The 17,014-nt window shown below is 37.9% G+C and overlaps 1 protein-coding gene across 1 annotated transcript; it reads left to right on the top strand.

Annotated features, from left to right (window-relative positions):
• The first annotated feature begins 179 nt into the window (after nucleotides 1–179).
• LOC124158514 (cell death-inducing p53-target protein 1) lies at nucleotides 180–17,009 on the top strand. Its single transcript, XM_046533638.1, has 4 exons — nucleotides 180–374; nucleotides 6,068–6,181; nucleotides 10,718–10,874; nucleotides 15,913–17,009. The coding sequence occupies exons 1-4, from the start codon at nucleotides 293–295 to the stop codon at nucleotides 16,016–16,018; spliced, it is 459 nt and encodes a 152-aa protein (XP_046389594.1). The 5' UTR covers nucleotides 180–292; the 3' UTR covers nucleotides 16,019–17,009.
• Nucleotides 17,010–17,014: the final 5 nt, after the last annotated feature.

Genomic DNA, 17,014 nt, shown 5'->3' with positions numbered 1-17,014 from the left:
TAGTGAAATTGGGCGTTGTTCATCTGTTCAGGGCAGTCGACTTCCTGTTGGCATAAATATCAGGTAAAGTATTAGATAATGTTGTTATTTAACAAATTATATGTTGATTGTGTGTATACAGTGATATGAAACTTCGTCAAATTTGCTTTTGGGTAATGTTTCTATTCCCAGTTGACTTTTGGAAGTGCCACAGATTTGCCGCTGTTTATTTCCAAACCGTGTAGTGACATTCGTTTAGTGACAAGTTTTTTTTAGTTTATATGTCTGGTGTCATCGATGCCATTTACCATGTATGCAATTCGTGCAAAGTGACGATTTGTCTTTTAGAAACCCAATATTATGCATTGATTTTCGATTCGATTCGCCGTGTAGCTGTAAGTACCCAATCGCATGGAATGCTTTTTTCCTTCCGTTATATGCCATAATATATGTGTTATATTTTTTCTATCTTTGGTCCATGTGATGTGTCCGGTGTGCATTATGTGACGTATGGGAAACGTTATCGGACGGGTCACGTGATGCAGTTCTCGATCGGTGGCCTACTTCTAGGAAAATTTATTCTTAGCTTCCATGTAAACAACGCATATTATGCTTACGCGATGGTCTGAGAATTTTCTGTTGCATTTTACAAATTGCACCTAACCATATCTCCCTACTGTGTGACTTCACTTTTGGCAGTCTCTGGCCCTCCCAGCATCATATGGCCTTATAAGTCGGGATTTATACGGTCCATCACTCCTTTCCCGACGCGTTATAATGACGTCAGAGCCGAGAAGAATAACAACTTGGCCAATGAGGGCTTTTCATTCTCCATGAAAATTATGTGACCTTCTCAAGAATAGATTCCTTGGCCAGCCCATTCCAGTCTCTGTTTTATCACTGGGTGGTAAGGGAACGGGGCGGATTGCCCCTTTTCACCTAGAAACTGTTGTACCACACAAGTTGTGCTGGCGATAGTCACTATATGGCTATTTGTTCATCAATGTGGCGGCGTTTAAAATTTTGGGAGCTTCTTCGTTGCGGGGACACTTTTTGTTGAACATTTTTCACTGCACATTTAAACTGATTGACAGCTATACTGCATTGTGTTGTTAAATAAAAATTTAGACATTTAAAGACAAGCTGGCTTAAGGTGACATATCGTCATCAGGAATAGACGGAAACCCTATGGTATATCCAAGTAAAGAATTCACATTCTATTAAAATCTCATTAGATTCCATTACCAAAGTTGCTATTACCACGGAGAGCAATCATGAAAAATGGAATTTGTATTGCACCTGTTTGTAAACGTCCCCGAGGGAAAAGCCAAATGATAAATGCTGATTCTGGGAAAGAGTTATGTTTATTTCTTCTGCAGTTTCTAGTCATTTTATTTTAATGTCCTTTTTCTGGACATGAATTACACTCACTGATGTTTTTGGCAAAAGGCATTAGAACCCATAGAATTGCTAGTGTTGTGATATGGTCCATCATGATGATCAAGTCATGTTTGGCCAGTATCATTGAATTTTCATTTGCCATAATTGGCTACCATAGAAAGTCCCTACAGTTAAATCACTGTTTGGTGGTTGGTGCTCAAAAATAGAAAACATTTTATGTAGTAATATTATTATGCAAAGGGAGTTCAGGTAATTGGTAGACTTTAACGGTTTAACTCAGCTGGCACAAATTTAGCCTTATCTCTAAATACAAGGATAGTATATATACATGCCATGATGAAACCAATATGGACACAGAGATAAAGAATGAAGAATCGACGCCGTATTTAGAGATAAATGGGAGATGAATATCTGTATTTTTGAAGATACACCTATCCTTAAGCCGTAACGACCCATTATGTGGTGGCTGCTTCACATACGATTGCTGTGCTGTTAGGTGAGATTCATGAGATTTACGAGAAAATAATGTAATAACATAAATTTGCTTTCGATGAGGAAATATTCATTGCATTATATTTCATCATTGCATGTTATTATATTGGAGTATCCCATATAGCAAAGGTGTCAACCTCATTCACCTTGACGGGCCACATTAGCCGACTCATACAGCTTGAGGGCCGCATATGTATTTCAGGACCAATAGCAGGAGAATTAAATAAAATACTACCAATGCTTAATTTGGGGATATATAGGCCCAACATACTGATAAAATGTACTAAGATCTAAACTTGAAAACTTATCCTTCAACACAGAACCACACTGGAGTTCTATTAGTTCTAATTGTAAATTTTCTGGGACTTCATCAACACTAACAGGGAAAGGATTCAGGAAGACAGATAAAATATTCTCAAGGTTTTTAAAGTATGCTAATTTTTCTAGGAACTCTGTCACTAACTTCAAAATTTGTTCACGGTATGTTTCGGCATTATTTTCAGCACGAAATTCTGGTGCGTCTTGCAGAGACTTCAGCATTGGAAAATGTGTAGTACATATTACAATCAGCTAGCTGACTTGCAAAGAGATCAAGTTTCACTTCAAATGCACAAATGGTTTCATGTAGATCGGTCACCAATTTATTGCACTCTTGCAGCTTTATATTCAGGCAATTCAAGTGTTCTGTTATGTCTACCATGAAAGCTAGATCTTGAACCCATTCATTCATTCACGTCATTTAGTTCCTGCACATCCATTCCTTTGTCATACAAAATCATCTGCATTTCACTTCGTAAGTGATAAAAACGCTTCAGTACAGCTCCTCTGCTTAACCAGCGAATATCTGTGTGATATTGCAGACCATGAAGGTTAATTTCTTCCAATAAGCTGTTAAACTGTCTGTGGTTTAGACCTCATGCACATATGACATTCACTGTCTTAAATACAACATCCATGACATAGTCCATCTTTGATATTTTACTGCAAAGCACTTCCCTGTGAATTAATCAGTGAATACTGTGAATTTGTTGGTATGAATCATTCATTGCTTGTAGTTTTTCCTTTAACTTTGTTGCTACACCAGCTTTTCTACCAACCATTTGAGGTGCTCCATCAGTAGCCAGACTCGCAGTTTTTGCCCTGTCAACATCGATTTTGTTTAATTTTCCAACGAAACTCTCAAAGATATCATCACCTGTTGTTGTGCCCTTCATTGCAACCAATTCCATGAGTTCTTCAGTCACTTGCATATTTTCACTAACACCACAAATAAATAATGCAAACTGTGGTGTGCCACTAACATCTGTGCTTTTGTCAATTGCATGTGAAAACACTGTAAACTTAGCTACTTTTTCTCTTAGTTGACTGTGAAGATCATCTGCTAGTTCATTAATTCTAGACACAATCATGTTTCGTGAAAGGCTTATGTTTGCAAACGTTTGAAGTTTTACAGGGTATATATCGTCTGCCGCCATCAACATACATTTCTTTATAAATTCTCCTTCTGAAAAAGGTTTCAATGCCACTGCTATTTCACGAGCAATGACAAATGAATGACTTCAAATCCTTTACCTCTTGGGGATTCCTATTCACGAAGAGGAATAATTTAAGTAGTCGTGCCTAGACAAGTATTGGACAGAAACTACCGCTAGATTAGGAGGTCAAGATGATAAAATGTAGAAAATTTATGTAAGAGAGCATTTTCAGAGTAGAAGAAATGCATGTGGGTAATATGGATGAAGTGCCAGTAAGTTTTGATCTTCCAACTGCAAGAGCTGTAAATCTGAAAGGAGCAAAGGAAGTGTCGATTGCGATTGAAGAAGTCATGGTGCCACGGGCCGCAGATTGTAAGGAAGCGGGCCGTGTGTTTGACACCCCTGCCATATAGCATCAAATATGTCAGAGACATCTCTCAAGACATACATGACCACTCAGACAGGTCTTCATGCCTATAAGATTGTGTCTCATGTGATGCCTTTGAGATATTTGATACCATATGGGATACTGCAATATAATAACATGCAATGGTGAAATGAATATTTCACCATTCAAAGCCAATACTGCATTAGTCTTAAAAATAAGGCTTTTTACACTCTGTCACACAATTCTCAAGTTTAGGTTCATGCCGGAAAATCCTACTGAAGGAGATGGAAAATGAACAACATTATTGGTCTAGAAATGATAAATTTAATGAATTATTCATCATGAAACAACATACATTGCACTAGAACAAGGAGAATTCTTCATATCTTCAGAGGTAAACCACAAATCTTACTGTTGAAGTCCATTCTAGCCTCATCACATCATAGCAGAGACGGATGAAGTACCTTACGTATGGTTTTTAAAAGAGCAAATTCCAAATCCATTACCGTTACCCTAGAAATTGACAGTTGCAACTTTACCGCACATCTGCTACACAATCACAGCACTGTGGATGATTCCTCCCTTATGTCCACGACAATCTGGGATGTTTTGCTCAATATGCCAAACATCTTAATACGCCTGTATGTACCGACGTAGCCCAAATCAAACCCAGCGACACAACAATGATGCCTAGGTCACATTATCACTTTAACTATTACTGCACAGGTACAGAATCTACAGTTTTTGCTCACAAACACCAGTATAAACAACGATACATAGGTGAACATGAAGCCACTAATGTTATTAACGGTAATCGAGTACTACAGCACCATTATGCGGCCAATTTCGGTGATATGGTATGGTTACACCCCGTCCCCTAATGCTTGAATTCGTGGAAAAAAGGGATATTGAACGTGGAGGATAAGCTTATCATCAAAATATCTGATTTCCCCAAGGATGAGGTCAAATCTGAGCTACCTGGGAAGATGTATCAATCTATGTTAAATCATGTTCATCATCTTGTTGCACCTTCAAGTGTTGCTTGATCCTTTCAATACTCAGGGGATCCATTGCAATTGGGTGTTTGTAAGTCTTTTGATCCGTTATCAGTCACTATAAGTCGTTGAACCTACCTGCATTGTCCCTTCCCTTACCTTCAAATAATAATTAAAATCAATTTTGTGATTGTTCAACTTCTACAGTGAAGCCGAAGGGCTGGAAAACTTCTCTCTGCTAAACCTTTAAAGCATTTATGTACTTGCAAATGTTAAAGATGAAGAGGTGGAAAGCAGAAATCCTAGAGGTGCATGTACATATGTGGATGCTCCCCAACAGTGAAGAATAAATTAATCACCACCTTTTGAATGATTTTGATGGTTAGCATGGCCTCGGCTTGAAGTGATGCTATTTCATGTATAATATTATTTATATAAATTTAATCATAAGATATCATGGAATGTAAGGGAGGACACCGTTAGGACCCACACTCCTCCATAATGGGATCTTTATATGCCACAGAACTACTTACTAGTAGTCAATTGCAACTGTTGGCCAAAGGTTGTATGTATGTTTTTGCAATTTTATCTGAAGCCTATCAGATCTTAGTCTATATATGTACACTGCAACAATTCTCAAGAATGGGTGGAAAATATGTGGTATTGGTATTGTATAGTGTAAATTGGAAAAAATATGCATTTACCCTTTGATTTTTGATGCATGCAATACTTTCCATGGGTGACCATTATTCCATTTAGCTGTCAATTATTACTGAGGTATAAGCCAGGAAATATGAACGTACATACTTAGTCTGTTTTGTAAACTTCACAGGTCATGCTCTGCAAACTTGTGTATTATAATTGGAAAAATGTCTCTACTTAGTACCTTTTATATTAGTAATCCTCTGAAACATTTGGCTTACCTGACCATATGGTAAATATAATTTTAATTATTTGTGTTCTTAGCAATTGGTAAGTTAATTTTTTATATGCTCAATAACATGTACACATGCATTCAGATGACTTCTTTTGTGATCAAGTAATATGTAGTGCCATCGCTAGATACATAATTATAATAATATTCTTTATTCTGTAGTGGACCTATGGACATTAGAATGTGTCAATACAAAAGAAATACATACATAATACAGAAAAATACATTCAGCTTTTATAAAAAAAGAGCAACCTCGTCCCTCTGCTTGGGAGTGCCAAAATTTTGATTCCTTTAGTTTCCATTTGCAGAGATCTTGCTTCAATTTGTTGAAATAGCTGTTGCAGTAGCCCGTGATTTTTTCATTGAATTCAAATAAACACTGTGGTGTCTTTGTTCTTTACAGCAGCCATGTCTAAGCCTTCAGCTCCATATGGCCCCCCTCCTGCTGCTCCCCCGAGTTATTCGCAGGCTGTTGGCGGTGTTCCACCATCCAGTCCCTTTACACCTGGAAAACCAAGTAAGTGATGTTATTTGATTGGAAGGTATAATTTTTGGACACCATAACAATCAGCGAAATTAGAAAATTGATAAATTTTTGCTTGTGTGAGAGGTAAGAAACCTATCATTATTACAAATGTAAGTCATCAAGTTATTATTTTTTTTTCAACCTGTTAGACCTCAGCATTTTTTTTGTTAGACCTAGATTCTGTTCTTGATGGAGTAGATGCAAGCAACATTTGCGGATAGTGAGATTGTGCGCAGAAATTTTGACATTTGGCTGTTTTTCTGGTTGAAACCTTCACGCATGAATAGTATATGTGTAGTATAATATTTTTGTGGTAATTTTTGTGTATATCAATTTCCCCATTGACCATTGTGATGTTGCTGTTTTTAATGTGGGCTGAAAGGAAAGCTTAAATGCAGCGGAGCACATTTACAACAAAGCTGGAAGGGCCCAATGATATTCCTTATTAAATTTTATAATGTGATTGATCGCATTTGGGTGATTCACATTAATGTTCAAATTGAGCTGTTTTGTGTAGGCTAAAGAGAGCCTGAGAGGTATTTTTTTCTTATTGTGTGCCATAATTAAGAATCTAATCGATGGAAAAGTATTTAATAAGTGTATTTTTATTGTGTGCCCAGTCCTAAAGCTTAAGTGGTTTCCTTAGTGTGAATATTTTTTCCAAAGATGATTTGTGAAATTTTCATTGAATATTACTCAAAGAAAATTTTTTTTTTGTTTAATTTTTGTGTTTGTCAACTTACATCTTCCTTGCACTTAAAAAGAAATTGTATTTGTAACATTTGTGTAATTTATGTTGGCTTATGTGTCCACTTCAAACATTGGCCCTGTGGTAACCTCTGCACCTCACCCTTACGGAATTTGTAACCTTACGATCATGCAAAGGAAGGTTAAATAATGGATCTGTTATCAGAGCCTTGATTCATGGTAGGGAATGGCTGCATTTCCACTGTTAGGAGGTTACATAAAAAGAAACTCTTTCTCAGCATACGTTCACACTGGATGTTTCTCGGGCCTCTGCTCTGGTTCTTCATCGTTGCCAACGGTTCGAAGAGCGAGTTGCTTATCGTCTTCAGGTCAGTCTGATTCAGGGATCAAACAACATCAGCCAATCATGGAACCTAATCAATAGGCGCATCCACCAATCACATCCACCTTAACTCCTGGGTCTATCTTGTATAAATGTGGTCATTTGATCCATGCACCAGACAGCCCTGAAGACGATGAGCAGTGCACTCTTAGAAGTTTTGCCAATGAAGGAGTTTTTTAAAGAGCGGAAACCCGAGAAACATTCAGTGCTGTAAGAAGAGACTTCTTAAATTGGCTCTGTTATAATTATTTCAGGTCAGCAGTAGGTCCTTCAGTAGTGCTCATAACAGTGCTTTGTGTAGTGGTGGCTGTGCCCTTTGTTATCTTTGTATCTAAACTACTTGGATCACAACAGCATTTTGTCAAAAAGTTTGTTTTTCTCATTTTACCTTCAAGTAATTGACATAACACTTTAGTGAAATAATTCTGTGGACTCTTCAACTGCACGAGGCAAGATGTGGTGGAACCATTTGATGAATGACTCAAATAAAACTTTTCTTTATCTCCACTGTTTTTGCTGTGAGAATTAACTACAGTGCAACCTCGATATAACGACACCCCACGGTGCACTAATAAACACTCGCTATAGCGAATTGTTGCTTTACCGGAGGTGGAGCAAATAATAGCCAATATACCTGTTGCGAACAGTTATACAGGAACAGGAGTGGTGCGGCGACAGATAAACATCTATCCGATAAACGTAAGCATAAATCCAGACGAAAGGCGATGTTTTTTTGCATCACTAAATTTCCTTACTCAAATAACGACTAACTATTCAAACAATTTATAAGCGCCGCACTGAATAAAAATCATGGAAAGCATTGTTTCGTCAATCATTATATTTATCGAACGACAGTTTACCACATAAATTCGAGACTGAGCACTCCATTAACTTCATTTCTAACAGATCGCTAGCAGTTACAGAGGTTAATGAGTCTTGATGAAAGTCTTCCGGCGGTGAAACCCTCGCTATGGCGAGAGCCAACACCGAAAGGGTCTCGTAAAAACGAATTTTTTAACACGCTTATTATAGGGTCAATTGACGGTGCATCGGCTATCTCTCGTTATAGCGGGGGTCTCGCTATAGCACGTACTCGCTTTAACGAGGTTCCACTGTATGCATTTTGACGAAGTGTCATCATCAGCTTGATTTGGTTCTGGTGCACGGAGTGGCTGATTTATACCATATCAGCGAAGAAAGGGGGCAACAGCGGTGGCGTAGCCAGGGGGGAGGTCCGGAATATAAAAACACCATTATTTTTCTCCATAAAAGATAAAAAAATATTGAAAAATCATGAATTTACAAAATATTTTTTTAACAAATGAAGTTTTTTTGATTATGAAAAGCATTAAAATTAATTTAAAACCCTCTACTTAGTACCCTGTTTTTCAAAAATTTTCCCCCCGATTGTGGACTCCCCCCACCCCTCCCCCCCCCAAATGAAATGCCTGGCTGCGCCACTGGGAAAGAGAAACATAGTAAGGAATAGGTCGGGGGAGGGGTTATGTTTTCAGGTGGAAATGGAAGTTGAGGGGCTCAGCACAAATATTTTATATTCCTTTGTTGACCTCAGCCATTCCACACCATTGCTTTTCCAACGGTGCCCTATCCCCCCTGTCTATCTTTGGCCCCTTCCTCCACTCCGGTGGATTATATGTATGCCATCCGCTGCATTTGCCAGAACTTATTGTCTCATTGACGTCATGATTTCCAAAGCACCCCATGAAACAAGTAACTTAATATGCAGTCACACACACACACAGGTTCATGCATACATAGTTTCTTTTTTTTATGCAGTGCTTTGGAAAACGTCTGTTGCTGAATAGTGAAAAAATAGGGTTTTATTTCTCTGATAGTATCTTTGTAAGCATAGTCTCTATCTCCGGTGCCACAATGAGGACCTGAGACACCAACAACTTGTTTGGTGAAGCCCAGTCTTAAGATTTGCTTTAGAAGATCAATTGGCTTGGTGATGTAACTGGTGGCATGCCTGACTGGCAACCAGGACATCCGGGTTTGTATCCCAGCTAAAGCAAATGATATATTTTTGAGGGAAAATTTTATCCTTGTTATATATGACCTGATGATGACGCTATTGAATTGCATAGTTAATTTCCGCAAGCGGTCGGTACGAGACATTTAATTTAGCATGGATATTTTAAGATGTGAAATAGGAAAAATATTTGTATCCTTCATTTCATCTGAGCATGTTATAATGTAGAGGAATGTCAACGGAATGAATACAAGAAGGATAGTGAAAACAGCGAGAGGAAATTCTCCAAAAGAGAAAGTAAGTGTGGGTCAGCCTAGGAAAATCTGGAGGGACAACTTGAATTTGGGGGGAGGGAAATGTGCTCAAGGAAACTGGCAAACACCCATTAAGAAGTGCCGCAGAAGAAGAGGAACAGTTTTAGAATCTTAACTATAATCCCGAATTATTTAATGTTACAAATATTAGTTAAATCTTAACTATGTGTTACCTCTCCATAATGAAGCCAAACTTAATGATAGTCCACTACTTGTTTCCATAACCAGTACTCTAACAGTGGATTATAGCTAAGGTCTATTTTTATTTCTGTTCATGTAATAGAATTCTCCACTCTCCGTCCTATGTATGTTTGCAATGTTTCTGGTGAAAATTTTAGCGTTGGTGAATCTAAATTTTGCAGTTAAGCCAGTATGGTTTCGTTTATGCATGAAGAGTTTAATTAATACCTATTTCATATGAATACAGTGTAATTCAGTTAATTAGGACACATTGAGAGTGGTATATTTAGACCCAATGGAGTGGCTGCCCCATTTATTAATAAATTGTGTAAATATATGTACATGTACATTGAAAGGCAACAAACAAGACTGCTCTAAGATTAAAATGTATTTATTGTTGGATGTTTATTAGTTTTCCTAAATTTTAATTTTAAATATGGAAAATGTAAAACTTTATTTGAAATTTTTAGAGTAAAATAAAAAAATATTCTTATTTCTCTCAATCTCCACCCATGGTCACATGCATTTATGAAAGGATATGTTCATGCTCAGCAAATAGTTTGCTGAAAAGTGAGTATTTACTATTTACTGATGTGTAGAAAGATGCATCTCTCCATATGAGTAATTAGCAAGAGCATTGTTTATTCAAATAGCTTTTTAGCTTTTTCTCTGGATTAACTTGAGGAAACCATAAAAATGCAATTCCTCTATGTATTGATTTCTGTTTTTATGGTATTGTCCCAAGTAAGCAGCTGCTCCTAATATCCAGTGGGCCAAATGAACAGGCTCTACTGTATTTACATTTCTTTCTATGTTACGTTTTAATTTTTTGTGCTCGTATTTTCGCTGCTTTTTCGTTTAATTTCTGAGTGTATGAAGTAGTCTGCATTAGTGTAGAAATTATTCCTTAGAACTATCAGTTTCCTTTAAATTACCTACATTATTTTCAGTACTGCCTGGACCTACCATTGTAACAACTGTAGTGCCTGTAGGGCCACAGCCTACCCATATGATATGCCCTTATTGCCATGCTGAAATAGATACTGCAACCAAAACGCAACCTGGTATCATTGCCTATATTTCTGGAGTTGTTATTGCTCTTCTTGGGTAAGTTCTTCTGCATGCAATTGTACAGCTAATGGAAGATTTTCCTAGCTGAAGATATAATGTATGGTTATTTTTTTACGCTCATCGCTCTAAAATTGTTGAAAGGATAATTAAGCCTTAAAATTTGTTTCTGAAGAATAGAAAAAATGCATTCTGGATATGTTATTTACCCGAATTTGATAGTTCTTTTATTTTAATGTATGAAATATCCTACCTTTTAAGTTAACATGGAATTTTAAAAAATTCAAGATTGTATCATTTCCAACATATTCAACTTCTTCCCAACTGCCATTACACATTTTCCTTGAGGAAGGCCTTTTCTGAATCTGTTATATTTCTCCTTACAAATCAGGTAACCAGCCTGGCTTGAGAGGAATGATGGATATCCATTAACTTCATTGTTTGCACTCATTCATGAAACTGGCGTGACTTTACCCCACTGTGGCACACTCTTGTATAGGGATTTAATTATATTTGAACATTCCAGCCACTTATCAGGTGTTGTATATCAATAGTACATACACTGAGAATGTTTCTGTCTTCGTACCTGCTTCAAAGAAAGAAGCAAGCCGCTTAAAATAATTGGCCAATTGGCATGGTAATTAATGAGTCTTGTTCGTTGTTGATACATAATAAAAATTCATGCAGGCTGTCAGTATTCCTCATTTTGACATGCTATTAATTCTATTTTGAATCATAGTCATCCCAAAAAGTAACCATGGGATAATTTCCTCAAAATATTCAAAATTCAGATGATATCATTCTTCTATTCACAACAATCAGTCATGGTTCATAGGAAATACCGTATAAACGTGTGTATTAGACGCACCCCTATTTTGAGCATCAGAGCTAAAGAAAAAAAAATTGCTGCATTTTTTATCCTATCGCAAAGTGTTGCAGACATATACTTTCAACAGTTATCAAAAGTTCCACTTCCAATACTAAAAATTTACACGGCATTTTTGAGGTAATTTTACACGATATGTATGGCACTCAGAGATAAGTAGGTACTCACTTGTAGTCTTAACCTCTTGGTAATCTCAGCACCGTAACCACAGCGTAGATTTCACAAAACCACCCTTGGTTCTCCATCAGCCCATGCCTTTTAAGGTTTTGTCCTTTCCAAGACCACACAGACCATAAATAATAAGAAAAATCTTCTAAGGAAAATATCAAGTTACATGGAAACGTGTTTCATCCTTACCCTGTCTCACCGACTAACCTTTTTTGGTCTACCTGCATTAATTCTCCCAGTTTATGGAGGCCAAATGCTAGGTGAGTCACTTACGGAGCCGGAAGATATATCTCTCAGCAATTTTATGACGTGCACGAGGTTCAAAAAAGAATGAGACCTAACACAATGCATATCTGACAGCGTAGTTTTTTTTAGCTCTAATTGATTGACACTAGAGATGTGCGAATAGTATCCGCGAATACTCGAATACCTCGAATACTAGAAAGTATTCGATATTCGAGGTCTCGAATAGTTATGCGAAAAGTACCGCCTCGAATACCTCGAATACTTTGAATTTTGTGTCATACACTGTTGCACGCACGTCGTTGGTAGTTGACTCGGAAAAATGTAGAGAACTCTAAGTCTTTTAGTGCACGCAGCGCCGTTTTAGCCAAGCTGACGAACTACATCAAATTCGCGGGTTAGAGCGGTGAAAAGAGTTCGACGTGGGGAACCTAAATTGATCCGGGTGAAAAAATCCAAAAATCCCTGGTTTCCCCCACCAGGAAAACCTCAGTGCCGTGGGATAGTAACTACGTAGCACAATTCCCAAAATCCGCTTCCCCCTCCATCCATCAGCCCTCGGCCCCTCCTCCGACGCTTTCCTCCTCTTCGAAATCAAGCAAAAGGCCCCAGCTCGCGCAGGTTTCGTATACATGAGACGAAGTGTTTACCATGTGTCATTTATGGCTAATAAGGACAGGCACTTATTGTTAGTTTGAATCTTTTCCAGGAGATGAAACTACCATAGGGAGAAACCCAGTGCCGTGGGATAGTAACATTGGCGCATTTCCCACGATCTGCTATCCCCCTCCATTCAGCACTCGCCTCAACCACTCTGAAGCTTTCCTCTTCTCCGAAATCAAACAAAAGGTCCTCGCTCGCGCAGGGATCGTATTACGAAGACTTCAGCTTCGAAAAAAATATCAAGTTACACGAGTACAAAAAAGGCGTGTCTCACGCCCCCCTTTTCTAACCCACTGACCTTTTCTGCCTACTTGCTTTGAAGTTCCCCATTTCTGGAGGTCCACTGCTGCATGAGTACCGTGGGATAGTTACATTAGCGCATTTCCCACGATCCGCTATCCCCCTCCATTCAGCACTAGCCCCCCTCTGAGGCTTTCCTCTTCTCAGAAATGTCCCAGCTCGCGCAGGAATCATATTACGAAGACCTTAGCTTCGAAAAAAAATATCAAGTTATACGAGAACAAAAGAAATGTGTTTCGCCCCCTCCCTCCCCCCCCCCCCCCCGCCCCTTTTCTCACCCACTGACCTTTTTCTACCTACCTGCTTCGAATTTCCCCCTTTCTGGAGGTCAACTGCTGCATGAATCACCTATTAGCCCAAAAGGTGTCTAACAATGTCTTTCGGCAATTGATATTACACCTTTGTTGGATTGAAATATTAGTAATGTGCGGGTAATTTAAAAAAGAACAAGACCAAACGCGACGCATTTCTGACTTTAAATAAGCATTTTTCGCGAGGAAGTAAATGTCAAAATAGGACGGAGACTTGGCATTCTAGCGAGACTCGATATGAGCAGCAGATCTTCTCGGAAGTTGATGCGGTATTTTTTCCGAAAACATATATCAAGTTACAATTTATGAGTGGTGCTATAAATCTTTATTGTTACAGTCCCAGACGAAGGGATATTTTCTCAAGATATTTGGTTTCTCCCTGATAGCAATTCCAATTCATCTTCTTATCTCGTGAGAACTCCCAAAGATGGACTGAAAATAATTGAAGAAAATCCGGTGGAGAAGAGCTTGTATTTTACAAAATGCCAGATTGTCAGCTAGCACTTGGCAGCAGGAGTGGGGGTAAACCGATGTTAGTTGAATTAATTATATGCCCAATTGTTTCCATAAAATTAAAATATTCCATTAATCAGCTAAATTCCTGTTCGAATCCTTTAAAGGAAATCAAAATTACTCCCCAAAATCTTGTGTTGCCTGCTGCATAGGCAACCGAGTCAAACATTCCAGCATTCATCGTTTAGTATTCGAGGTATTCGAAATTCGAGGTATTCGAATATTCGAGCAATGATTTAATATTCGAATTCGATATTCGAGTTCGAGAAATCTGATATTCGACCCATCTCTAATTGACACAAAGCTTTACATTTCCAATATGGCTACTAATATTCAACATAGTCCAAACAGCACAATTTCGGAAGAAACATGCATATCATGTGCACATTCAAACAAGACAAGATGGACATAAACTGTGTACATAACATTGTTGTGCCTTCGCCCCTTTGCTTTGAAGACAACGACGTCACATGCAAGATCAGACGGGTTCGTCCCTTGCTCCTTCACTCGTAGCCTCGGTGCTTGAAACACGGAGGGAATGCACTCCTTCCCCTCTACCTCTCCTTCAGCACTCTTCACTGACAAGCATTTCTGATTTCATCTATCTGCCATTTAGTCCAAAAATGTACACACTCATTTGAATTTTTTAAACAGCAGGTTTTATCACCAATATAATTTTCAATTGCAATAATCCTCACAATAGCGTCTGAAGATGGTTTTTGAAAAATCAGGCCCTTAGCGTAATGGAAATTACTCAAAAAGACATATGTTGACCATTAACCAGGTATTGTCCTGCAAAACTACTCGTTTCTCTAAGTTCGATATGCGATTACTATTTGCAGTATAAATGCCCACTCGTAGCAGTAAATTTAACATGCCCTCCTGAGCGAAAAACCCCACGGGATCTTTTCCATGTTCACCTCTGCGGTACCGACGCGACAGTGCGATGCTTACGAATGAGAAACGCAAACAGGCACATTGTAAGAATGCATCACTAAGGAGAAATCCCCTACCTGCCGTTTCTTTTAAAATAGGGTTTCAGATGACTCATTCACGCTGAAAACCAATGCCACTCAGTTCAGGACTTGAGACCGGGAAGGGAGGTAGGGTTCGCGAATGGGACATAAAGTGCCATTCGCGAAAGAAAGAGTTTCAACCATAAAGATGAGACGAGCATGGGAGAGCATGTCAGAAGAGATGGTCTTAGTTTTTCCTATTCGAGAAACCAGACAAAGAGTACGCCAACTATCGGCCGAATTCGGAAGTAGAGCTCTGAGGATACCAAGCAGTTACCCAAGGAAATCACTTTGACAAATCATTGGGATTGTTGGATATTTTCTGATTTTTCTAATTATATTTGCTATCATAACGTCGTAATTAATATGTTACATGCATTCATAATAATGTATAATGCCTTTCAGTTGCCATTCATTGCAAAAATTCATCATCATTTACTGTGACAGTGGTTTGAAGGATTATGGTGTTTAAGGTAGCCAACGTATTAATTTTTATTTCTACCCTAATAAGAATAGTGTTTTTATCAGTGTCACACAATTATGGTCAATAGAAAGTCTTTCAGTAATCGCCGCGAGCTAATATAGGCAATTTCAGCTATATTTGTTAATTCCTGAACATTTAATGCAATTTATGGTTGCTCCTAAAAATCGAAATACCTCATCTAAACTCAGAAAAATCTTCCTTGATATTTTCTACTTTAATATTCGCAGTGGCTCGACGATTCATCCCATTACACTTACGTTATCATCACAACAATATCCTCAATGTGTCTGCCATATTGGCAAATTACATCAGCACCTTAAGCGCCACCATCGGTAATTTGAGTCTCGAATAGTCACCAGCACACATGTACAAGTACGTTTCCCCAGCTGAAGGTTTAAGCAGTGGTATCTTTTTCATAGAGGAAGTTATCATTTTTCATTTTTTCATGTGGGATCACCTAATTTTATTGCATTTGTTTCCTTTTTTTCTCAAGGTGTTGGCTCGGCTGTTGCCTCATCCCATGCTGCATTGATGATTGCATGGATGTCCACCATAGTTGTCCCCATTGCAAGGCTTATCTGGGACGCTTCCGGCGATAATCATCATGCCATTTTCACTTTTGGAGGTCATGTTGAGGGGCATCTGTTTATATTTTAGTCAAATATACTTTTGGAATCATTTTTACTTCATCAGTGGAATGTCATAATGCATCATTATTGTCATAGATATGGACCACTATTTTTATCATACACGTATATATCTACTTTTACATACTACACACAGCTTCAGGCCAGTCTAAGCTGGAAGTCTAATAAATCTGCTTGTAGTCATTTTATTACTATTTATGATGTCATCTTTCACTCCCTGGGAGCTGTACGTGCTCAAATTGACAGTCGTTGAGCTATTGACGAGAGATTGCTACAGGATTAAGATGTATGCTGTTTGTAACAAATTTTAACATGCTTTATCACTTAATGAATTTAATTTTGTCGGAGTATCCTGTGGCATTACCTCTTGGTAAAAAGTCAATTTTATATGCTTTATCTACCAATGTTTATTGAAATACAATTTGAGTGTTAATTGATGTCTCTGCATTAGAAAAACAAGGGTATTTAATTTTCTCACCATTAACCTTTTAATTCACAATCTTGGGATGCAATCCATATTCAAGGGAGTATTGCAATGGAATGATGAAATATCTGAGCTGCTGATTGGAGGTAGCTATTTGACTTATGAAATTTTACTTTTTTGATTGGTATTTGGCATTATTTTTGCCCACGTGTAATATTCATTTATTTATTTTTTTTTACTTTTTTGGATTCAATTCTTAAAGTCTCAAAAATGCAGTGTGAGGAAGAGGGAAATTTGTTAGTCAAATTGGATTCATATTTATTCATTTTCATGGAATGGTTGTGATTTGCAAATATATCTTGATGCATTAATTTTTAATTTACAAGTACAGTCTAATCTCTCTCACAGTGTAATTTTTGCGACATTGGGTTGTAGATTTATGGAATTTGAGAACTCAGAGTTCATTATTTTTTTTGCCAACTTAATGCTGCTATTATTTATTCCCCTTATTTGATAAGATTAGG

This window comes from Ischnura elegans, chromosome 5 (assembly GCF_921293095.1).
Source record: "Ischnura elegans chromosome 5, ioIscEleg1.1, whole genome shotgun sequence".
NCBI lineage: Eukaryota > Metazoa > Arthropoda > Insecta > Odonata > Coenagrionidae > Ischnura > Ischnura elegans.
The sequence above is the reverse complement of the archived record's forward strand: the minus strand, read 5'-3'. Positions and strand labels throughout refer to the sequence as shown.

Bases quoted from the DNA above. Each gene is read 5' to 3' on its own strand.
- LOC124158514 (XM_046533638.1), top strand. From the start codon at position 293: ATGCAATTCGTGCAAAGTGACGATTTGTCTTTTAGAAACCCAATATTA. The intron at 6,182-10,717 runs GTAAGTGATGTT...CATTATTTTCAG, and splicing joins CTTTACACCTGGAAAACCAA to TACTGCCTGGACCTACCATT. The intron at 10,875-15,912 runs GTAAGTTCTTCT...TTTTTTCTCAAG, and splicing joins GTTGTTATTGCTCTTCTTGG to GTGTTGGCTCGGCTGTTGCC.